The 25,000-nt window shown below is 46.4% G+C and overlaps 3 protein-coding genes across 3 annotated transcripts in view; 1 reads left to right on the top strand and 2 right to left on the bottom strand.

Annotated features, from left to right (window-relative positions):
- mgat4a (alpha-1,3-mannosyl-glycoprotein 4-beta-N-acetylglucosaminyltransferase A) overlaps positions 1-17,398 on the bottom strand; it is a gene marked incomplete at its 5' end in the record, with an annotated part of 28,612 nt that extends 11,214 nt beyond the window's left edge. The window contains 3 exons of the mRNA XM_080535558.1: positions 2,206-2,346; positions 3,103-3,270; positions 17,305-17,398. Coding sequence (XP_080391684.1) covers positions 2,206-2,346; positions 3,103-3,270; positions 17,305-17,398 — 403 coding nt within the window. The remainder of the gene's footprint in view (positions 1-2,205; positions 2,347-3,102; positions 3,271-17,304) is intronic.
- LOC308161513 (inosine-uridine preferring nucleoside hydrolase) overlaps positions 1-25,000 on the top strand; it is a 101,862-nt gene that overhangs the window by 23,574 nt on the left and 53,288 nt on the right. The gene's annotated exons all lie outside the window — the stretch shown is intronic.
- creg2 (cellular repressor of E1A-stimulated genes 2) lies at positions 19,722-22,330 on the bottom strand. Its single transcript, XM_080535486.1, has 4 exons — positions 21,867-22,330; positions 21,220-21,389; positions 20,775-20,888; positions 19,722-20,651 (listed from the first exon to the last, which is right to left on the bottom strand). Exons 1-4 carry the CDS (start codon positions 22,302-22,304, stop codon positions 20,510-20,512), a joined length of 864 nt encoding a protein of 287 aa, XP_080391612.1. The 5' UTR covers positions 22,305-22,330; the 3' UTR covers positions 19,722-20,509.

The following is a 25,000-nucleotide window of genomic DNA, read 5'->3' as shown; positions in this document are numbered from 1 at the left end:
GAGTGTGTGTGTGTGTGTGTGTGTGTGTGTGTGTGTGTGTGTGTGTGTGTGTGTGTGTGTGTGTGCGCGTGCGTGCGTGTGTGTGCGTGCGTGCGTGTATGTGTTAGTGGGATAATAAACAGAGGCAAACAAGGGGAGCAGAGGGGCACAAATGGGGAGATATGGAGGAGGGGGGGGGGGGGCTCATAACGGGGGAAACTAATTGAGAGAGTGAATGAGTAAAGGATGGGAGTGAATGAAATGAAAGAGTCCTCCAGCATGATCCACACAGCGTGAAGAATCTGTCCCCGTTTCACTTTGTGTCAGCACAGCACACAACGACGAAAGTAGGTCGACGATGAAAGGAGAGAGTGGGAGGGAGAGAAGAGAGAGAGAGAGAGAGAGTGGGAGGGAGAGAGAAAAGGGGAAGGAGAGAGAAAGAGAGTGACAGAACGAGGGAGAGTGAGAGACAGAGAGAGAGAGGGAGAGAGAGAGAAAACGCAAGAGCAAAGACAATTGAGAGGGACACACGAGGGAGGGAGGGATGAGGAGAAAAACACACACTCACCAAGACCATCCCTCCCTCCATCTCTCCCTCCCTCCCATGTTCATCACCCCACCATCCCCCTATCCTCTCATCCTTCTTACACAAAACAACCTATCATCCTGTGCTTGATCCTCAATGACAGATTGGAGTGATGTGTGAATGAGAGAGAGAGAGAGAGAGAGAGAGACATTAATATGGATTATAGAATTGTATAGAATAGAAATAATATGGATTATATAGTATTTCACATACTATAGGTTCTGTGGAGAATAATAAAAAATGCAGTCTTTTTACTGAACTCAGTCCAATGCTCATCTCTCTCTCCGCCCATTCTCTTCTTTCATCTCCCACTCTGCATTCGTTCCACAACCCTCAGCTCCATCTCAAAGAGGTGGGCAAGGACGATGTCCCAATTCACACAGCTATAAATAACCCAACTTCAGATACTCTCCGAGAGAGAGAGAGAGAGAGAGAGAGAGAAAGAGAGCGAGAGAGAGAAACAGAGGGAGGGAGCCAGTGAAAAGATTAGAGAGAGAGAGAGACAGACAGAGGGAGGGAGGAGGGGAGAGGGTAGAGCGACGCTCTTGACCCTAAACTAAGTTGGTAATGGAGGCCAGTGAGATTGGCTTGGTACGCTATCGTCTTACTGCAGTGCAGCAGTCTAGACAGTGGAGGAGTTGCACAATCGCCAAACGACCCGAAGCCCAGACACAAAAAACAACTCAACAACAGGACCAAACGAATCGCCCCGGTAACAGTTCGACAAAAGGAAGCGGGGCGAACACAATGACACGGGATATCAACAGACGCCCCTATCAGAGGATCAGAGTCTCGACCTCAGAGAGAAACGGCGCGACAAAGTCTTCAAAGGACTTCCCCCGTCTCGCCAGGTAACAGATACCCGCTACCTGAACAGATAGCCACCGGGCCTCAGGTGGGAGTGAGGAGGGATGGCAGGACAGATTGTTGTTGGGTTTTTTTGCCCCCAACTCTCTTGTTTGTTCTTGGCTTGCTTTTGGGCTGAGCTTTGATGAGACGAAAGAGGCCGGAGGGAGACAAACTTCTTGTTTGTTTTCGTGCCGAGACGGTCCTCGACTTAAAGAGTAGCTGATGCTAATGGGGGATCCTAATCAAATCCAATCAAATCAAAAACTCTTTTCTCCTCTCTCGCTCTCACTCTCTCTCTCGATGGTCTCTTCTCAGTTTGGTCTCTGAAGTGTCCTAGGCGCTTGTCCTTCTCCACTCCTCACCTCAGTGACCCTGTCCCTCTTCACCCTCTTTATCCCTGCCCCTCTCTGTCTCACACACACACACACACACACGGCCATAATCCTCTTAGAGAGAATCCGATACGGCGGTGGAGACCATGCTGTGTGCGGTGTGTGACAATAGGGTCCTGAGTGCCACAATAGACAGGCTGGTGGTTCATGGTTCTGGCTGTGGAAGCTGGCTGTGACCCGTCCCGTGTCAAGCTGGATGGTCCTGATGGGACGACGGCCCTGTAACTGGACCTTACACGCATGAGCAGAGCCACACAAACCAAGGCCCACTGAAAGGAGAAGGACCAGGTGGCACGAAGGGGGCGGAAAAGACGTCTATGTCTGAGAGTGTGTGTGTGTGTGTGTGTGTGTGTGTGTGTGGGGTTGGAGGGGGGGGGTGACTGTCCGTGTGTTTCTCACCTCCAGTGCGGCCCAGGCCCGCCTGTACGGCAGGGTGCAGGCTGCCTTCGTTGTTGAGTAGGTGAGGCATGTGGTGGTAGATATTTGGCACCTGGAGAGGTTTCCTATTAGCTAAATCCTTCAGCAACTTCTGAGTTTCATCTGAGGGAGAGAAAAGCAGTGAGAGCAGAGTCAGGGCGCTTTCTCAGATCAATCACACTCTCTCTCTCGTTCTAGGTCGTAACGAGCGTCCCACTACAGAAGGCTTTGTTCCAGAAATAAACGCAACATAAAAGCTCGAGATTTCCCCTCAGTGTCTCATTTCAGGGCCAGATTCAAAACCCATCGGTTCAATTTAAAATCCTTTTTGAGTCAAGTTACAGAGCTTTGTTCAGGTGCCACTGTAGACCCTGAGGTGGGGTGATCGCTGACCACTGGCCATGAATCCAATCAATGATCAAATCCCAGAATGCACCGTGGTTGTTGTTGATTTTGTTAGTCAGTGGACAACAGTGGGAAGGGACAGACTCCATTAGATGAGAGGAGAGCAGAACGCTCCAGAACAATATAACTACTCTCACATCTCCATTAACCATTCTGAGTTCCCCTTTAAGAATTCCAGTGTGTGTGTGTGTGTGTGTGTGTGTGTGTGTGTGTGTGTGTCCTCAGAGGCTGGTGAATGTATTCATGAGATTAGTGGTCTGTTACTATTTGTGTATGTTCTGTGTGTGTGTGTGTGTGTGTGTATACTGTGTATGTTCTGTGTGTATGTTCTCTGTGTGTGTGTGTGTGTGTGTGTGTGTGTGTGTGTGCGTGTGTGTGTGTGTATGTTCTGTGTGTGTGTGTGTGTGTGTGTGTGTGTGCGTGTGTGTGTGTGTATGTTCTGTGTGTGTGTGTGTGTGTGTGTGTCGTGGGTACCTGAGAAGTTGGTGAGAGCATCCTTGCTGCCGTTGGTCTCTGCGATGGCGCGTCTGAACTGCTCCAGGATGTTGTTGAGCTCAGAGGAGCGCTGCAGCGTCCTGTGCTCGGCCACACGGAGGCGCTCTTTCAAGGCATGGAACTCCCGCTGGTAGGCTACCAGCTTCTCTATAAAAGAGAGAAACAAAGATATAGAGAAATGTTATTTCAAATGCATCGAGTCGTACGGGTGAGGAAAAGGGCCTGTGATACAGTGGGCCAACCCTATAAAAGCTCTTTGTACTGAAACATACCTGACAGGTCACAATTCAAATAATGAAGTCTTATCGAGGTTTGTTTACGTATTCTACTGAGTAAATAGAACCTCCCATGTCCTCCTCGGTACCTGATAGAAAGGATTGTGTTTTTGTAATTAGCCACAACGCTCAAATACCAGCCTGGTCTCTCCACTTCGCAGCTTATACTTGTGCTCAGCTAGTCTAGAAGGGAATCATACATTTGAAACAGTGTTCTGATGTGGTGGCAGTTTAGGAAAAGCCTGGTTCCTGGTATTGCTATCTGGCCTGGCAGGGCAGGGCAGGGCAGGGCAGGGCAGGGCAGGGCAGGGAAGGTTGTGTGTGTGTGTGTGTGTGGGTGGGTGGGTGAGGGGTTTGTGAACAATTCAGTGGAGGAGGATGTGTGCAGTGCCAGCGGAGGTCCCCTCTGTGTTTAGAGATTAGTGATGGGTGTCCCGATTGGGTTTTCGCCGAGAAACCTAAAGTCTAGCACGTTCTGTGTGTGTGTGTGTGTGTGTGTGTGTGTGTTCACCTCCACCCTGCTATACCCAGGGCTGCAGGCGAGGATTAGCAACACAAACTCTACGCCGTTATATAATTCATCCTGTGTGAGGATGGGGGTTTGTTGAGCGAAACGTTTCGTTCCGCAGAGATGTGCACCAGCAGCAGCAGCAGCAGAGTCAGAGCAGAGTCAGGGCAGAGTCAGGGCAGAGTCAGGGTAGAGTCAGGGTAGAGTCAGGGTAGAGTCAGAGCAGAGTCAGGGCAGAGTCAGAGCAGAGTCAGGGTAGAGTCAGGGCAGAGTCAGGGTAGAGTCAGGGCAGAGTCAGAGCAGAGTCAGGGCAGAGTCAGGGCAGAGTCAGGGTAGAGTCAGGGCAGAGTCAGGGCAGAGTCAGGGCAGAGTCAGGGCAGAGTCAGGGTAGAGTCAGGGCAGAGTCAGGGCAGAGTCAGGGCAGAGTCAGGGTAGAGTCAGAGCAGAGTCAGGGCAGAGTCAGAGCAGAGTCAGGGCAGAGTCAGGGCAGAGTCAGGGCAGAGTCAGAGTAGAGTCAGAGCAGAGTCAGGGCAGAGTCAGGGCAGAGTCAGAGCAGAGTCAGGGTAGAGTCAGGGCAGAGTCAGAGCAGAGTCAGGGCAGAGTCAGGGTAGAGTCAGAGCAGAGTCAGGGCAGAGTCAGGGCAGAGTCAGGGTAGAGTCAGAGCAGAGTCAGGGTAGAGTCAGGGTAGAGTCAGAGCAGAGTCAGAGCAGAGTCAGGGTAGAGTCAGAGCAGAGTCAGGGCAGAGTCAGGGTAGAGTCAGAGCAGAGTCAGGGCAGAGTCAGGGCAGAGTCAGGGTAGAGTCAGAGCAGAGTCAGGGTAGAGTCAGGGTAGAGTCAGAGCAGAGTCAGGGCAGAGTCAGGGTAGAGTCAGAGCAGAGTCAGGGCAGAGTCAGGGCAGAGTCAGGGTAGAGTCAGAGCAGAGTCAGGGTAGAGTCAGGGTAGAGTCAGAGCAGAGTCAGAGCAGAGTCAGGGTAGAGTCAGAGCAGAGTCAGAGCAGAGTCAGGGTAGAGTCAGAGCAGAGTCAGAGCAGAGTCAGAGCAGAGTCAGGGTAGAGTCAGAGCAGAGTCAGGGCAGAGTCAGGGCAGAGTCAGAGCAGAGTCAGGGCAGAGTCAGAGCAGAGTCAGGGTAGAGTCAGGGTAGAGTCAGAGCAGAGTCAGAGCAGAGTCAGAGCAGAGTCAGGGTAGAGTCAGGATAGAGTCAGGGTAGAGTCAGGGTAGAGTCAGAGCAGAGTCAGGGTAGAGTCAGGGTAGAGTCAGAGCAGAGTCAGAGCAGAGTCAGAGCAGAGTCAGGGCAGAGTCAGAGCAGAGTCAGGGTAGAGTCAGAGCAGAGTCAGGGTAGAGTCAGAGCAGAGTCAGAGCAGAGTCAGAGCAGAGTCAGGGCAGAGTCAGAGCAGAGTCAGAGCAGAGTCAGGGTAGAGTCAGGGTAGAGTCAGAGCAGAGTCAGAGCAGAGTCAGGGTAGAGTCAGAGCAGAGTCAGAGCAGAGTCAGGGCAGAGTCAGGGTAGAGTCAGGGTAGAGTCAGAGCAGAGTCAGGGTAGAGTCAGAGCAGAGTCAGAGCAGAGTCAGAGCAGAGTCAGGGCAGAGTCAGAGCAGAGTCAGGGTAGAGTCAGGGCAGAGTCAGGGCAGAGTCAGGGCAGAGTCAGGGCAGAGTCAGGGTAGAGTCAGAGCAGAGTCAGGGCAGAGTCAGGGCAGAGTCAGGGTAGAGTCAGGGTAGAGTCAGAGCAGAGTCAGAGCAGAGTCAGGGTAGAGTCAGAGCAGAGTCAGGGCAGAGTCAGGGTAGAGTCAGAGCAGAGTCAGAGCAGAGTCAGGGCAGAGTCAGGGCAGAGTCAGGGCAGAGTCAGGGTAGAGTCAGAGCAGAGTCAGGGCAGAGTCATGGTAGAGTCAGAGCAGAGTCAGGGCAGAGTCAGGGCAGAGTCAGGGCAGAGTCAGGGCAGAGTCAGGGCAGAGTCAGGGCAGAGTCAGGGTAGAGTCAGAGCAGAGTCAGGGCAGAGTCAAGGTAGAGTCAGGGCAGAGTCAGAGCAGAGTCAGGGCAGAGTCAGGGTAGAGTCAGGGTGCTCTACTTCCCTCCTCTAATGAGGCATCAGGGTCAGGTAGTTACCGTCTTTCTCCTCGGCTGACAGGATTGGCAATTTGCGGCCTTGTGGAGAGATATTCTCTTCACTGAAATACAGAAAATCCATACTCACCTCATCTCTCACCTCTTCTCCCTCCCTCTAAATGTATTCATCTTTCTCTTTCTGATTCCTTCTTTCCTCCTCCCTTTCCCTGGGGAGCAACAGCCTTTTCTCACTCTGCCTGCCCTTCTCTCTCTCTCTCTCTCTCTCTCCCCCCCCCTTGACGGTTGATCCGTAACTCACCCAGGCGGAGGCTGACATTTGGCTGCGATGTGTTTAAAGGGCAGCTAAAAGCTAAACCTCAACATTCATCTTCTTACAAGCCTAGTCCAGATAGACGCTGCCTCTCTATTAAGGCATTCATATCACGGCTTAAAACCCAGACAAGGCTAACAATAGACTTGTACTCAGGCAAAAAGAAAGGATTATTCTGCAAACATTTAAAGGGGCAATCTGTAAGGGAAGTGAAAGGCTGACCATCCGTGAGATGCATTTTTATTTATTAAAAATACAATCTGAAATGAACCATGTTTTGAAGGTGTACAGTGTTGTAGCGTGCCAGTATCAGGCCAATGATATCCCCCTGGGGAGTCACGTTGGGACAAATCTCACATTGCATATCTTTCCCCTGGGAGGATAACTGAGCTGTGTGTGTGTGTGTGTGTGTGTGTGAGAGTGAGTGTGAGTGTGTGTGTGTGTGTGTGTGTGTGCGCCCCCCATTCTTTCTTTCTTGATTACGTGTTACGTCTCTCTGTTGTTCCCATGAGAAATCCGATTTTATTCCACGAGACATCATATCTGCCAACCTTTGTGTGTGTGTGTGTGTGTGTGTGTGTGTGTGTGTGTGTGTGTGTGTGTGTGTGTACCTGCGTGCCACCGGTTCTTAGGCACTCCTGCCTTGACATTTCAGTTTAATGTCACTTCAGTCCAACCACACACAAGACGGTAGGGGCCCTCTTTCTACTCCCCATGACTACTCCCTCCCCTCTTCCTTCCTTCTCTCTCCATCCTGTCATCCTTGGCTCCTCTGCTCCTCGGGAGGCAGGTTGATTTATTCATGAGTGAGGCGGGGCGTGGGTGGAGCAGGGCGACACAGAGGAGCCCTCTCTTACACTGTTCACACAGAGACTCACGGGCCTCTTATGTGAAGGCCACTTGTGTGAGTGTTCACTGCGCACGCAACACGCGCCTACAACCTCGTCACGTCTCGTAAACGCGCTCCAAACCGCAGTTTGACACGGGGGAAGTTGAAGGAAACCGGCTCGGGGAGCCGCCTAGGCCGTGACCTCGACAGGAAGTGGAGGAGAGGAAGTGCTTGAGCGAGACAGATACCGGTCGTTTACTCTGGACACGCATAACGAACGTACCCCACCAGGCTGTGAAACGCACTTAGTCGCTTATTGAGGGGATGAACGCACGCAGTCTTACTCACACACACACACACACACACACGCACACGCACGCGCACACGCGCACACGCGCACACGCACACACACACACACACACAGACCTTGCCTGTGTGACCTGAGTCTCCCTCACTGATTCATCCTGCTGACAGTGTGTTCATGAGTGCTGACGAGGGACATGTAGAGTAAGAGAGTGTGTGTGTGTGTCAGAGAGAGAGTAAGCTGTATTCTTGCGGGTGGCTGAGTTAACTTTCTGCTGAAACGTTTCTTATATCTCTCTCTCTCCCCCCACCCCCCTCTCCCCCCACCCCCCTCTCCCCCAACCCCCTCTCCCTCCCTCTGACACAGTGTCCTCTTCATCTTGAGAGAGCCAGGCATCTCTCCAAAGTTCCCATCAGGCCGATAGATTTTTTTAAATAATGATTTCACTCCCCTGCAATCTCATGCCACCTAACCCCCTTCAAATATCGAATCTCATCTTAGTGTGTGTGTGTGTGTGTGTGTGTGTGTGTGTGTGTGTGTGTGTGTGTGTGTGTGTGTGTGTGTGTGTGTGTGTGTGTGTGTGTCAGTAGGAGATAAAGAACACCAGTGCACACTGCTACAGGGACCAATTCCCACAGAACAGATTCAGACCTCCACAACTACAATCAATGAAGACATCCATTAGCACTTTGTTTTGTGTTCATTGTGTTTGGTGTCATACCCATTACAGGCTGAAAATTGAGAATGTGTGTGTGTGTGTATGTGTGTGTGTGTGTGTGTGTGTGCATGAGCGAGAGTGTGCGTGTGCGTGTGAATGAGAGAGTGTGTGTGTGTGTGTGTGAGAGAGTGTCTTCCACTCCCTGTAGAGGTGCACCTGCCACCTCCATAAAGTCCCATAATGCATTGCCACAGCCTTGAGCACAGCCACACATTTATATATGGGCTATTAGATTAAAGTAGGACAGATGTTCCAAACAGAGATCAGGCAAAGAGAGAGCTTATCTTCTTTGCTGTAGAAGGCTTGCCTCTCAGCCTCCTCCTCTCAAATCACCGCAACCATCCTCCAGCCTAGACATGCACAACAACGTTAAGCACCTAAGCTATCACAAAGAGAGGTCAAGAGAGTCGTGGAGGCTGGTGGAGGTAGAAATCGGAGGACGGGCTCTTTCTGTTCCATGCATTACAATGAGCCTGCCTCTAGATTTCTACCACCGCCAGCCTCCAGCGGTGGAGACGCAGATCAAATTTCATGTCAGGATTACAAGCGATGTGAAAGCCAGGCAAAGAGGATATCGGTGTGCCAAGCCAATAGGTCAATCTCAATAATGCATCAAAGGAGGAGGATGCCAGAAAAGCAGGAGCAATTACAAGAAAGAGCCTCGTTTGAGTTGGAAATGTCTGCCTAATGGAATGGGAGAGTGAGGCATGAAACCCAGACCTCAACATAGAAAACAGCAGGTCAAGGTCTTAGAGGCAGGTGTTCCATCCCCATTGATCTCCAACGTCATACCATGAAAATGTCTCTGTCTCCGATCTGTAAGTAACCATTACAACATTCACCAAAGCAACGCCATGGGTAGACCCCGACACACATCGGAGCACTGATATTATCGTCTGATATTATCGTCTATTGGCCTTTTACAGACACATCTCTGAGAGGGTCTGGTGAAAAGGTCCCCAAGTTAGGCAAGGTAATTTTTCTGTTTTTTTACAGATTATGAAAGTGCCGATTGTAAGACAAAATTGGTGAAGAAGATATGCTTATTTGAATGTTGGTACACCTCAAACGGAGAATTTTAGAAAATCGCTCTGAATCAAAAACATTGCGTTGGTAGCTACCTAGCAGCTAAAAAGAAAACATTGCTGTACTGACATCTAACTGCATGTTTAGCACATCACAACATGCTGATAGAACATCAACATGCTAAAAACACAGAACTACACATAATTAGATGATCACACAGTCCTTGCTTTTAACCACATCCTAAAACGTACGTTTGTTTACAAGCCATGCATCACTAACCCAGTAGCCTACGCAGCAGGACGGCAGATGATACAGTGAATCCATTTCACTAATTAGTGATCCTAAAACTGTTGTTTGTTATATTCAGTGGGCTCTTTAATTGAATTTTGGTCATTTGAGCGACTTGAGAATTGCCTACATGTGGACCTTTTCACCAGACAGTGTCACATATATGGATTTTTATGAATGAATAAGCGTGTTTATTGGCGTTTGCTGGTACTGGAGTGCATACTGAAATGGCTGAATTTAGCAAAGTAACGTTAGCTCTTTGGACTGCGGTCAATTAGCACAGTCGCTAACTAAAATGATGTTACTGAACAAGAGCGGTATTCCCCCAGCGATGGAATCGGAGAGGTGACTATGATTCGGTCTCTGTCTGTCCGTATCTTACAAGCTTTTTTCTCCGATACCACTGGGGGGACTTATAGGGCTTTCACACCGGCAAAGAACCGTGCCGGTTCGCGTTCGCGTTCGGAAACCTCTGAACCTTTGATTGATTGATTGATTGAAAACTTTATTAGAAGATTTGCAGAAGTAGGTACATGAAAGTACATATTACATACAAGGTCAACTAACAGGATAAAAACCCAAGAAAGCCACTGGCTTATTTCAATTGGGGTCCTTGCTTGGTGCTGTCTGGCGAATGAGCCCGCGTTCATACCAGTGTAACCTGAACCATCCGCGGCATCAACGCTGGGTGATGAAGGGGCGGGATAAACAAACATTTCACTGGAAAAGAGGATAATATCTTCCACTACAGTATCTGAAATAAACACAATTTTCTGTGAAACAAAACAAAAGACACTTTCTATATGCGTTCTTTTACTAATCAGCTGCTCCATTACTGGCATTACGAAATTCGCGTTCGCGCATGTCCGCGAGCGTGTGCGTGTGTGTGTTTGCTGAGCATGTGAGGAAGATAGAGAGAATAATGACACTTTTGATATTGTTTTTGATCACTAATGATTAGATTTAGATTAGATTACATGTTGTCTACTTCCTCCTTGCTGGTCTCTGCAGCCTAGAATATGACACACCCTCTGACGACGTCACGGTTCGCGTTTTTGGTTCACTTGAGAACCACTATTTTTTGGTGCCCGCTGCGAACCAACTTTTCAGGTTCCGAACCAATTGAGCTTCGGTCTGAACGCGCCGGCCGGTTCCAGACTTGGTTTGCGAACGCGAACCGGCACGGTTCTTTGCCGGTGTGAAAGCCCTATTAGCATCCCTATACTGGCTCCCCATCAAATTTAGAATTCAATTCAAGGTTCTGGTCCTCACTTACAGAGCCCTTCATGGTCAGGCACCTGCATACATCTGTGACCTACTGCGTCCTTACAGCCCCAGTAGGTCTCTCAGGTCCTCTGACCAGGGTTTGTTGGTTGTCCCCCGTGCCAGATTAAAAACCAAGGGTGATCGAGCATTCCAAACCGTGGTTCCCAAGCTTTGGAATGCTCTTCCCTTGGATCTTAGATCAGTGGTCCCGGTCGAGGCTTTTAAAAAACAGCTAAAGACTGTCCTGTATAGACAGGCTTTTGGCTAACCCCAAAATCCTGTCTTTCTGTGTCCTGTACACTTGTTGTTTGTTACTTGTTCTTATTTTCACTTGTTTATTTTAACCTGCTATAACTTTTGCTCTTTTATTATGTTCTTATATATGTATAGCACTTTGTGACCCCTGGTCTGGGATAGGTGCTATAGAAATACATTTTACTTACTTACTATTTTTATGAAACCTTGGTGAATGATGCCAAACAGCCACTACAAAAACGACACACACACACACACACACACACACACACACACACACTCTCTTCTGCCTCCAGTATCTTTCCTCCCACTCTCCTATCCCCCTCTCTCCTTCCTGCTCTCGTCCACCCCTCCCTCTCTCTCTCTCCCCCTCCCTCTCTCTCTCCAGATGTTGTCACATGGTTGGCATAAGAGGGCTGTAATTCCCTGCCTGTGTCACCCTGCCAACCCCATTGCCATTTCCCGGTTGGCACCCTCCTTCCCTTCATCTCTCCATCTGTCCAAGACTCTCGCTCTTTACTTAACCTAATCCTCCTCCTCCCCCCTCTCACTCTCTCTCTCCCTTCCCTCTTTTTTGCCTCTCTCATCCTGTCTTACTTAAGATTACTTATCATCTGTTTCTTACTCACCCACCTTCCATGACCTCCCCTCCCCTCCTCTCATCCTGTGTGTGTGTGTGTGTGTCTCCCTGCAGCCCAGCCCTGCCAAGCCTCTCAGTGACAGAGTGTGCAGTCTGACAGCGCTGATCTGACAGCCCGTCCCTGCTCTGTTTATGTTTACTTCCTCTCCTCCTCTCCTTTATTTTGTCTTCCAGCCATCCATTTCACTCACTGACCCACCCACTCACTATCATCATCTGGGTTTTAATAATACTGTTACGTGAACATGCCCACGGACACACACTCACTGACCCTTTGACTTCAGCTCCACCTGGATCCCAGCATTCCGGATCGGAACGCCGATGGAATGTAAAACGGTAAGTGCCATTTCAACAGGCATGTTGGTATGAGGACGCCAGATAGGAAATGACTAGTCTACAGCACTTTGTGACGCAAGACATGGGGGGGGGGGGGGGGGGGGGGGGGCGGCAGATTGCATAACAGAGAGCATGATTGGGGGGGGGGGGGGAGTGGGGGGGGCAGAAATAACGTTGTCTCGCTGTCATGAGAAAACAAAAATGGCAATGGTACGCTCCGACAATGGCCTGGTTCTGCTCCCTAATTAGACTGAAGAATGCGGGGATTCTGGGGAACGCTGGGTAGAACGGGCCGAGGGACTGAATGGGGAACAGTGTGGAGCGGAGGAAACGGCGAAGAGGAGGAGGGGAGAGAGGAGGGCCAACTGACTAATGAGGGGGTGAGACTGTAGGCGTCTGTTCCTGTTTATGAGCGGAGGAGAGAGAGTGAGAGTGGACTGTCTGGGCTAGAGGGGACCTGGAGGGGACGTTGGTCAGTGTGTCGAGGGTCAACCTCCGAGGGTTACCCTCCCCTCCTCGCCCGTCCTGAAGGGGAGGGCACACAGACACTTCACCCAGTGTCTCTGGCTCGCGTCAGCACTGTCGTCTCCTTCCTCCTCCTTCCCCTCTCCCTCACCCTCTCCTTTCATCTGGTGGTGGTTGGGGTCACCCACTCTCACTCTCTCTCTCGCACTCACTCTCGCTCTTACAAATACCACACAACATACACACTAACTCATCACAACAAGGAGAGACACACAGCCAGGCTCTCATTGATTCTCTCTTCCTTCATTCTAAGGGCACATGCAACAGAATTCCCCCCCCCGCCCCTTGCCTTATCTCCCAGAGCGTTCATTCGCCATGTTCGCGCCTTTCTACGGCTATTTTGGTCCCATTGTGTTTGGAGTGATGTGATGGTGGAACAGCACTATGAGGAGAAACGTGCCAGCATACAGCGAGGGAAAAGAAGGATGGTAGATTTACGAAGAAAGAAAAAGGAAGGGGTGATGAAAAAGGATGGGGATTTGAACTTGGTTCCTTTGACCTCTGCGTTGATTAGGCGAGTGTGATGAGATTTTCCATAATTAGCCTAAACCTGTCTTTCTCCAAATGGGAGGCCCGCCTTGAACTAGGGCTGCACAAGTAATTGTAGCCTATATTAATCGCCTCCACAATTAATTGTACGTGGCCGGGGACGAATATTTTTTATTTTCATGAAGAAGAAAAAAACGTGCTCTGGTGGGAGTGCATGCTGTGTTCAATTATTTCCGCAACGCCGCAAACACGTGTACAACCAGTGACGATAGGCTCCACAAGGCAGAATACACCGGTAAAAACAAGGTAGGTATAGACATTTACATTTACATTTTTGGCATTTAGCAGACGCCTTATTCCAAAGCGACTTACAATCAATACATTTGAATACTAAGCATGTGAATCAGCAGTCCACTATTCGTTGCAGGAAGAGTACTCTAGCTCGGGCCCGGGGCCACTGATAGAAGGAAAAACCTTCTCCCTATTATCGCCTTCTACTAAAAAATTTTTTTTTTTTTTTTTCTTTTTACTGGAGAAACTGAGAAACAGTACAAGGGGGGCAGTAGAAGTTCTTAGGGACACAGTATAGACCTACGATAGACAAAGTACAGGTCAGGAGGAGCAGAGGAAGGCGAAACATTGATTCAAAAGAAAAAGAAAAAAAGAAAAAAAGAATCTGTTGTGTGGAATTACTTTGGATATTGGGCCAGTCGAAGTATACGTGAAGATCTTTTTATTTTAGATTTCTTGCAAAGAACCTGCAGGTGCAATGTAACTGACCTTCTTGTTAGGGATGAATCTGTTTTATGTGGTGCCATGTGGTAGCATTCTTTTCTTTTTGTACAATTTACGGAATTAATGTGAATAAAGTCCTATTTTGATTCAAAGATTTGAGTTTATTTTTGCCCAAAATGGATGAATAATCATGATCACTAATAACCGTGATCACAATATTGAGCAAAATAATCACGATTATCATTTTAGCCATAATCGTGCAGCCCTACCTTGAAACCCTGTACCATGTTTGGCCCACAGTCCTGCATTGACACGGTCTGGTGGTTACCAAATAGAGCAAACTGCTGAGGAGTGTGCTTTGGAGACGTTGCTGTAAGACACATTGTTTTAAAGGTCGTTCAGCGTGGTGTGTTTAGACAGCTGAGCGAGCTGACTATCACAACTCTTACTCACAACCCAGTGGCCAGAGACGAAGCGGGAGTCGCTACCATCGTGACGAATACTCAGGGACACCGGAAACAGGGAAGTTGAGAATAGAATAGAATAGAAGACTAATAGATGGTCTGTGAATGTCCACTCACCCAGCGGATTCCAACACTTCATTTTCAGAGTGACTCACTGCTTGATAAGTAGACTCTGAACACCCACACTGAACGGAGTTAGAGAATGTACGGCCCAATGAGAATGAGAGTGGAGAGGCCTTGAGATAAAGATATAGAGACTAGGGAGAAGGGGTGGGTGGTCAAAGAGCAAGAGAGTGGGGGGGTGGTATTGAGAGAGAGAGAAAGAGAGCAACTCACAGAGTAATACACAGCAAAGCTCTGTGGGCCAGACTTAGCTACAAGCGTTCATGAATGCAAAGCTTTGTGCAATCCCATTTGGGCTACCTTTAACGTTCTGTGCCCCTCCCAACAGCAGTGAACTACAAGTCAGCAGTGAACTACAAGAAACAGATACCAGCCAAAACTAGACTGAAATTAATGTTCTTATGAAGCCGATTCAGACAAATATATTGAGTGCTGCTTGAAAGTATGTGAACCCCTTGTGCAATTATATATTTTTTGTTTTTTACCATGAAATCTTTATTTAATCAGAAGAACCAGTCTTTTTCATCTGACATAACAGGTTTATATTATCCCAATTGACAGATGCCCACGTTAGGGAAAGAATCCCTCAGGCCTAGCTCTCTGAGCTTCTTATACATTTCCATGACTGTACATTTTTCACCATTGAGATGAACTGGCAAAACTCTGCAAGTCCTCCTCAAGATCATGTCAGTATATTTCCTTCAGATTGTCTGTGTTGTCCAATGTCCATTGATTTGGCTTTTGTAAGGAAACCAAATTTCCCTTCCACATTTTTGTATGCGTCGTTGCAATTCCTGTGACAAGCGGTCACAGATGACATAATGCGTGTCAATCAGGAAGTGGAAGGAACTTCACTCGATCATCAACCGGCCACTCACAGGAGCTCCTCGCAAGATTTCTGACCGGGCAGTCAGAAAGTTATGTTTTTTATGCCCATTTTCATTACTGCCGTTTTTGTTATTTATTGTTATTATTGTATAAGCCTACTGGATCCGACAGGCTGTGCTTTTAATTTAATGTATTTGTACTGGATTGTAGCCCATAGATTTGTTGTTAGTTTCATTCCGTTTGGTTGACAGACGCCGGAGAATTAATGTCATGTCCTTGCACTATTTTGTTTACCCGCTTTACAGATGTTGTTAACGTTTGCTATTCTGTTTCTGATGTTGTTCATAGAATAAAACTGGAACATGCATCACATTTTTGTCGTTGTGTGAAAATAATAATGATACAGTCACAATACCATAAACCGTGGTTAAACCGTGGTTTAATTTGGGACCGGTTTAACGGTTTCAAAAATTCGATACAGCCCAACCCTAGTGCCTATTTTACATTGAATTTGTTGACAAAGATACAAGGATGACAAGGATACACGTTTGCTGTATTAGAAAACATGCATTTGCATTGTGGCCTGCAGGTGCAGCACACGTCAAACTAATAAGTGAACAAGCTTTAGGTTCACAAACAGCGTGTAACTTCTCTCTAGCAGGCAGCCACTATAGGTCTGCCTCCCAGTGTAAACACACTGCCGATTCAGACAACTAATACCACACATTCCACGACCATCCATCCCCAAAGGCACATTCCAAAACACTAAATAAGGAACCCTGGCATCTCAAAACCAATCAAACCAGTAGCATCGGCACTAGACTAACTTAACATTCAGAGTCAATTTAATTAGGCCTACAAGGAAATGCATTCGGCATCTAGGCAGATGCAATGGTGCATAGTGCAAAGCCATATGTACAGATACAGATATGTACACTGAGTTATATACAGACAAAGGTGAGATACAGTAATATATATGCACTGTAGATATGCCAACCCATAAGACCAGTGTTATTCCATTGCACTGATAAACAGACTCATCACTTTGAAGCTTTGGCTTGGAATTTATCTAAAGGCCACAATGATTTACCCCCATGGCTGCTAACAAGCCACTGCCGCCCATAACTGTTCCCCTCTGGACTCAGTTCACTCTTGGCCCACTGCCTCAGACAATACAGACCTACGGCTGGCTAGATGTGACTGCATAGGCCTATTATTGTGTACTGACTGTAGTCAGTGTGTACTGTAGTTAATGTGAAATGTGCTAGAGAGATGCTTCAACATGCGTGTATCGTAAGTAATGACTTGGTGCCATCAGCAACACAGATGTTCAGGGACGACTTCTGAACACTTGACATGGCAGGCCTACATTTTGGTTTCAATTACAAGGATGAAACCGCAACTGGAACAGGTACACCTGTTTTCTTCAGTGCCCTCTCCTTCACACATTCACAAGCAAGCAAGCAGCCCTGGTGGTAGGGTATGAATGTACAACTGCCTCTAATCGATTAGACCAATCAAACCAGAAAATGATCGACTGCTGAAGGATGAGCTGTCAAAATACATGATAGGCAAGAGTATCGACCTTAGACTGCACGGGTTGGCAGCCAGGCTGAGTTTCGTGCGAAAGTCAACTCAACTGAATCTGGTTTAGGTCTGGATAACTAACCCTCGTTGGTAGCTGGATGCCATTGCCCATGTGTCTCTGCGAGAAGTGGGGATGAATGTGATTCTCAGCCAATACACAGAAAGGACCCTGACACGACATAAAACAAGGAAATATAACTACTGTGTAGGAAACACACACAGACACAGACACACACACACAGACACACAGACACACAGACACACAGACACACACACACACATACACACACACACACACACACACACACACACACACACACACACACACGGCTTCGACACTAACCGACTAAGCTTGGTAAAATATGAACTATTATTTATTATTATTATTATTATGTATTTGGCTTAGCTGTCACAGCATGGAGTCCAGTTACAAAATGTGTTCTGTATTGCTGGGCTAAGCGAGCCATGTCACCGACCTGATCTGTCAAAACAAAAACTATCTACTATCAAATAACGTCAGGTTGGCTGCCTTGGCTTAAAGCTGCCTGTCCTGATAAGTCAAAACAACAGGCCTAGTATTAAGGTGTGATCATTCAGAAGGTGTGATTTCATTTCTTACCTTTGCCATTCTGCCAGGCTGTGTACCAAGACAGGCTGAGAAACGACGTGAAGAATATAATCGCAGTTGCAACCGTTCCGTTTCTGAGCCTCATCTCATTTCAGCGACTTTCTCCAGGGGACCCCGGGGGCTGCCGTGCCTCTCTCTGCCGTCTTCAGGGTGTCACGCCAGGCATACGGGAGCTCGGTATACCGGTACGCACCTCGGGGGGATATACGCACCTCGGGGGGATCTACGCACCTCGGACCGGCTGGAGGCTTGAACGAGTGGTGCCGTCAGGCAAAGAGGTGGCGCTTGTCGTATCTCCGCCTGTCGTGATTCCAGCTCTGAAATAGACTGTTGCTGTTCCAGTAAAAGCGCTTCAGGGGCGGTCAGTCAGTCACGAGGAAGAAGCACTGCCTCCCAAGGCTTTCAAAGGGTGATATGATCCAAATCCCCGTGATAAGAACATGGTGTGGCAATGTATCTCCCCTCATTCAATCAATGCACACAACCAGCAACCAGCTGATGACGGGGAGGCGAAGAAGGAGAGATCCAGTTTCTAGGTGTTACAAAAAAGAGGAAGGTGGTATTAGTTCGATATTTGATCGGTGGATTAACAACCTGGCTATATGGTAAATGTCAAAGGATAGTGGTACTCTAATCTTGATCTGTGTAATATGCGTACCACTAGGCACTAGCCCAGAGTATGTAGCCTCATACAATATCCCCCCTTGCAAGGGGAGGAAGGCGAGACCACCAGAAGTGCACTCAGATCAGAAACATTGGGGGGAATAGCTAGCTACTAGCCAGCTAAGTCATAGACAAGGCACCTACAGTCAGCTAGCAGGAAAGCTCTAACCCAAATCTGACTGGCTGGTCCCAGGGTTAGCTATCCTGCCTGGCTCGAAGCTAGCCTAGTTTAGTTACAAACAACAGGCTCTCGACTTGTTTCACGAACAACAGTTTTAGCTAAACCATTCATTCAGGAAATTATGTTTGTTCGGCAACCACTACTTACCCTCCGCTAGTTGTCATAGAAATAGAATTGGTCAATGTTAGTAGACGGTGTTCGTTGACGTTGAGTAGATAAAGAAGTAAGTGTCCACCACCACTGCTTGGAAGTAGTAGTCTTCTCAAAACATTCTCATGAGACAGTTATGATGACCAGGGGTCCGCTCGATTAGTACACCCGCCGGGAGGGCCTGGGCGGAGAGGGAGGAGCATCCACTGTGAATGACAGCCTGTCATCCAGCGTTGGGGGGCAAAAGTCGTCGTCGCCGATTAAAAATGGACAGATTAGACCGACCCTGAAACGCAGCAATTCGTGACGTTAGAATTATAAGGTTCTATCTCAATGTTTGTCCAAATTGAGTTTTTTACATAATCTGATCCATTAGGTGTTTATTAATGCCGGTGTGGTGTTATTTTTAAAATGTTGACATTTTTGAGTTAGTAATTCATAAAATACAAAGGTTCCATCTCACAAAACCTAATGGAATGTGAAAACGTTGACGCTCAATATCTCTGAACTACCCTAAACGGAGATAGAACCTTATCATTCTAAGCTCACCAATTGCTACAGTGTAATGACACTGTCTTGTATTCTTATACTGTTAAGATGTGTTAGACTGCAGTTATAAATGATCAAAACGTTTAATGTGTATATCTATGCGTTTCGTTATTGTTTTGTTTACACTCTTAGCCTTTATTGATGTAAACCAGCTCCTTACCTTCTTGTGATTTTATGCTTTTACTAAAAAAAAAAAAAAAAAAAAAAAAACTTTCCTAACACCAGGGGAGCCACCCCTCCTAAATTTCGTTGTTTGGTACCTGTACTGTAGCAATGACAAATAAAGTCCATTCCATTCCATTCCATTCTCCTCACAGCCGGGCTCACCGGGATGAGCGGACCTACACTTCATAGGCCTCACTACATGTGGAACAATAGAACCAGGCTGCTTCAGCTACTCACACAGCCCAGCAGAGAGACACTATCATGGGCATGGAAACAGGAGGTGAACTTGTGTAAACCCCTCCCGTCCTGTCGAACCGTCGTACAAAACGAGTGAACCCAAGTTGAGTCGCCGCCCATCGAAAGGCTACCGTTACACCGCAGTGCAGAATTCATTGATTGTGCCAGGAAAGAAGGGAAACATAGTAGCAAGGGAAAAAAAGAACCTCTATTTGCTAAACATTTTTATGATCTGTTTTTTTTTAACACAAGTTTCGATTTAGTCCAACTTCTGAAGTCCAGATTAGCATCCATCATTAGTTTCGTTGTTTGGTTATGGTTAAAGAACGCCATCCTGCGTTAATACTTTAAAACAGCAGGTGCAAAGATTCTGATTGATCTGACATCATGCAGTTATTCTACAATACAAAGTATATTTCATCAGCTTTGCAGACAAACACTACAACCCACAACCACAAGTATCCATCGATAAACAATATTCAATTTATTTGATCAAATACACGTGTATGTGCATGCCCCTGTGTGTACGTTTTACACACATTAACCACATACATATCACAATCTAATTACATCTCGGCCCCTTGGATATACATAATCAGCAGCCGACTTGACTCCTATTTCAGAGGTATTCTCTTTACACTGAGTACCACATCAGTGACTAGATTTGAGACAGTGTTAATCAATATATGATGAAAATATCTTTTGTCAACCAAACATGTGCGTATATCTAGGTTTTCGTTTTTACTATTGAGCAGAAAAATTGGTATTATAAAATAAGGAGCATCCAAAACATGCACATTATAAATCATTCTGTACATTCATTACAATTTTGACAATAGTCAAATAGATAACAATCTATTGTGTCTGCTTAGGCAAAGTACACACACACACACACACACACACACACACACACACACACACACACACCTTTTGAGACTTTCTCTTCAAAACAGATGATAAACACTTTTGCTCGTAGTGCAAACTGAGTGAAGGGAGTTAATATATCTTACACATGGTAAGACCATAATCAGTCTAGAGTACTAGAAGTTAACAGAGACTGTTAGTCAACTTCTCCCCCACCCCCTTCTCTCCAGTAGATTCTACAACATCTGCACCAATTATGGCTATATGTTAGGCATTGTGTGTGATAACATGGTAGGATAACAACCTGTGTACAGACTATAATTGATATCAGCCCCTTTTGTATTGTTATATACTGCAGTAGATTCATGTGGCATTTCATGAGTGTTCTCAGTAGGGCATGGCTTTGAAGTAGTCCTCAAGCGGGATGAGTGACACACCTCCCACCCAATTCTGCAGCCAGACCTGAGTGAGCTCCAGCTTCATGAAGAACCACTTGTGTCCAACTGGCCATTTCTTCATCACAGGGTGCCTGGAGGAAGAAATATGAGCATTATGCAAAATCACACATACACACACATATACACATATATACACATATACACATTTACACATATACACACACACACACACACACACACACACACACACACACCTGGAGAACATGGCCTCCTTGGCAAACTCCAGCTCCCCTGGGCCCACGTCCACCATTTTGCCTGTCAAGGTGAGTCTGGCACACCTGGGATCCTCCGGGTCATACACCTTCTGCCTAGGACAGTAAGGACACAGAACCAGAGAGTTGCCATTCACACAATCTTAGTGAATCAGTGACATCAGTGGGGACACAACCTTTCAGTGGAGTGTGATAAACGTCATTTGTAATTTAAACTACATATACTACTTTCATATTTGAACCTAATAAAAGATAAAGGTCACCTTGGGAGTGATGTGCAGGAAAATATTTGGGGATTTTAGATATGACCTTCCTGCGGTTCATACTGTATCAGCAGAGCTTATAGTAGTCCCTGTGTCTATTCTATTTGACACCTCCCTAAAACAGGTGTAAAGACAATAAACAGGGAGTGTCTTCAGTGCCCAACCTGCAGAAGTCTCCCTCAGCCTCTGAGAAGGTGAGAGAGGCGAAAGGGAAGCTCCGGATATCTGCCACACTGTTGTCCATAGACGTTACGTAGAAGTAGATGACCCCTGTGCTGTTGTCCATCGGTCCATCACTGACTGAGAAGATATTCCCGAAAGGAAGACCCTTTATCTGTGTGGACATGAGGATGTTATTATCAGATGGACAGATACACAATAACATGGCAAACACAATCCAGTCCGCCTGTTGCCAAGACGTTGCCCATAACATGACCGAACGTTTTGAGTGAGTGCTATGCTGCAGTTCGGAAAAGCGAATGCATGCATAGTATATATGGGGTCGAAATGCCCCCCAATCTAGTAGTCTACAGTATCTCGTGAGCTTAGAATTACAAGGTTCTATCTCCGTTTAGGGCAGTTCAGAGATATTGAGCGTCAAAGTTTTTACATTCCATTATGTTTTGTGAGATGGAACCTTTGTATTTTATGAAGTACTAACTCAAAAATGTCAACATTTTAAAAAAATAACACCACACAGGCATTAATAAACACCTAATGGATCAGATTATGTTAATTAAAAACTCAATTTTGACAAAAATGGAGATAGAACCTTATAATTCTAACGTCACGAATTCTGTAAAAGTAGTACCATGTCTTGTGTGGAGATGGTGGCGAGATGTCCCCAGTCGCTGTAATGCGCCATGTATCTGGCGGTCCTCGCTGTCTCCTGATGCGGGGGTGGAGAGGGGGCACCGGCGGGAGCTTTCACCTCTTCCATCCGATAGGAGAACACCCTGGAAGCAGAGGACACTGGCGCCGTATGCTCATTTTTCGCTTTGACGATTTCTTTAGGCTTCTCCTCCACAACTTCTCGTGTTAGAGAGGGCGGATATGCCTGCTTCCACAGCCCACCAGTGTCCAGCAGAGCCGGGGCGACCTCCTCTCCTGACACGGGGTCCAGATCTCCCTCCGCCACTACATCGTTGGAGGTGACAGCCCAAGACACAGAGTTCCTGAGAGTATAGCTTTCACAAAAGCACACGGTCGTGGCACATAACGCCAGGGAAAGATAATTATGTAACTTCATCAAGTCAGTCGGTGCTGTTGCCGATGTCCTCCTGCTGTTTGATAACAAACTCACGTGTATGCGCCACTGGGATGCGCAGTGTGATTGGAAGATTTGAGCATTTCCGTATTTAGGACAGTCGACGAGAGAAAATAATCACAGCGCCATCGCTTGGAATCGCCGAGGAATAGCTCTTATGAAGCCATTCGTAATATCTTTATTATACACTCACCAATACAAACACTTTATTAGGAACACGTGTACACCTGCTCATTCATCCGGGGTGGTGTAATTGTGTGGAGAATATTTTCTTGGCACACTTTTGGGCCCGTTAATACCAATCAATCATGTCTTGAATGCCACAGCCTATTTGAGACCATGTGCATCCCTTCATGGCTACTGTGTAGGCCCACCCGTCTTCTAATGGCTACTTCCAGCGGATTTTTGCCCCAGTTTTTTCTTTTTTTGTTGTTATTTTTCCCGAAGCTGCCGGCCAGGTGCCTCCAGAGGCCCCATGCTCACAATGTAGGAGGGTTCAACCTGGGAGCCAGACTCTGGGCTCTCCAAAGAACCAACCATGAGATTGGAAGTGTGAGAGAGGAAAGGAAGAAGGTTAAACATTGAATGGAGATGGCACACAGAGTCTGGCTGAGTATGAATCATTGCTAGTGAGAACAATTATATTTTCAGCAAGCGCATGAGTTATACATCTATAGTGCCCTGCACTTAAGTAATGGGACAGTGAAGTATATTTTCCTCTTTTGGCTCTACACTCCAAAAGCTTCAGGGTGTTTTGGGGTGTGTGTAAAAAATGACCACATTCCTATGATTGAATGATCGATTGCATGGCTAATAAAACATTGTTTGTTTGGTTTATTTGAAATCAAACAATTACTGTGAGGTTAACATAGAGGAAGCCTTTTCAACCGAGTTCTTGAAATACCAACAGCTGGAGCAGGCCATATCACAACTGGGTTACAGATGTAAACTTTTAGTTGTCATATTTGGCAGCCTGGGCCATGTTCACAAGCTTGTTGTCAGAGGCCTTCAAATGGCTGGTCTATCTAAGAGAAGGGCCAAACAGTTAGCAAAGTATTGCTCAGTATCTGCTATTATTGGTAGCCGCTCAATATGGAGACGGCAGTGCTTCTTGTACTCATGAGCTTTATACTGTCTGTTTTACAGTATTCATACTGTATGTCAATCCACTGTTATCATTTGGTGTGAATAACATCCTATGTGTAGGCATAACTGGTTGTCAATTCAGCACTATTGTAACTGACTGTTTTCATAATGTCAAAATGCACTGATAGTATTGATGTCCTTTAGATATTGTACATTTATGTGGACATAAATAAAGCATTTCAAATGAGTGTGTGTGTGTGTGTGTGTGTGTGTGTGTGTGTGTGTGTGTGTGTGTGTGTGTGTGCATCCTGCATGTCATCCCTCCTCTCTCTCTCTCACCCATCCTTCCTGTCTAGATTCTCTACTGTATCTGTCAATAAAATGAAAGATGTGAGTGGGACTGCGCCACTCAGAAAAAAATACTTAAAAACCCCCCAAAAAGACACTAGAGTGGTGACAATAACATTTCTCTCTGTCAGATAGCGCTCCATCACCATCAAACTGGTGACCGATTATGTTCAAATAAGACGCAAAAAATAACCTGGTATTTCACAATTACTCTACGCTGGGCCAAGGGTGAGTTAGGGGTAACACGACTGGACAGAAGGAAGAGAGCATCGCATCATGTGTCTGCTGAGGGAGCTCTATGGAGCTGACACCAGACCATTCGATTCATGTAGGCTACATTGTTTTGATCTCAATCATTTCAAGGATTTTTTATTTAAAAAATGTTAATAACGTTAATTTTCATATCGTCATTTTCATATCATTTTCATATCGTCTTATATATAATATATATATATATATATATATATATATATATATATATATATATATATAGAGAGAGAGAGAGAGAGAGAGAGAGAGAGAGAGAGAGAGAATACGTATATTCAATACACGTCCCTTAGCAACGTCTCGTAAGCAACAGTCGAATGATGCGCCAGGCTGTTGTTGTTGTTGTTGTTGTTGTTGTTGTTGTTGTTGTTGTTGTTGTTGTTGTTGTTGTTAGGCTAAGTGTTTTTGTATGAAAAACAGATTCTCATTCCTGCCTCGGATTTCGGATCAACAGGTGAATTATTAGGCTACTCTCTTCTTCCTCCATTTCTCTTTTCATGTCATCTCAAATTGACTAACGGATCTATACCGGACAAGTTTGGACACAATTAAATAGCCAAATGTAACCCAAACTATTAACCCTAACTATTTACTATCAATATAAGTTACTGTGACTGACGGTGGAAATGCGTGTTTAAGACATTTACTGTATAAGAGGCTTTTATCAGAGCATCTTGCTGCTGATTTATTTATTTAATATCCAGAAATTGTTTTTGGCAGATGATTTTCCCATGTGATGTAGTACATATTTGGAGTTTTGCTAATTCTGCTACCTGTCGAGTCAGTTGGCTAGCTGAAGGTGCCGATATTCGCTACAATTTACACGTATTTTACACTTGAGTGACATTCTTGGCATGGATTGTTTAATGTATCTAGCAAGCTACAGACTACAGGTATATAACAATATATTTGTCCCGTTTCCATGGGAATGTCTTCATCATATTTTCATACATTGTTGCTGGGTCATTATGTCCTTT

This window comes from Nansenia antarctica (assembly GCF_963989245.1).
Source record: "Nansenia antarctica genome assembly, chromosome: 7".
In the NCBI taxonomy this organism is placed as follows: Eukaryota; Metazoa; Chordata; class Actinopteri; order Argentiniformes; family Microstomatidae; genus Nansenia; species Nansenia antarctica.
The sequence above is the reverse complement of the archived record's forward strand: the minus strand, read 5'-3'. Positions and strand labels throughout refer to the sequence as shown.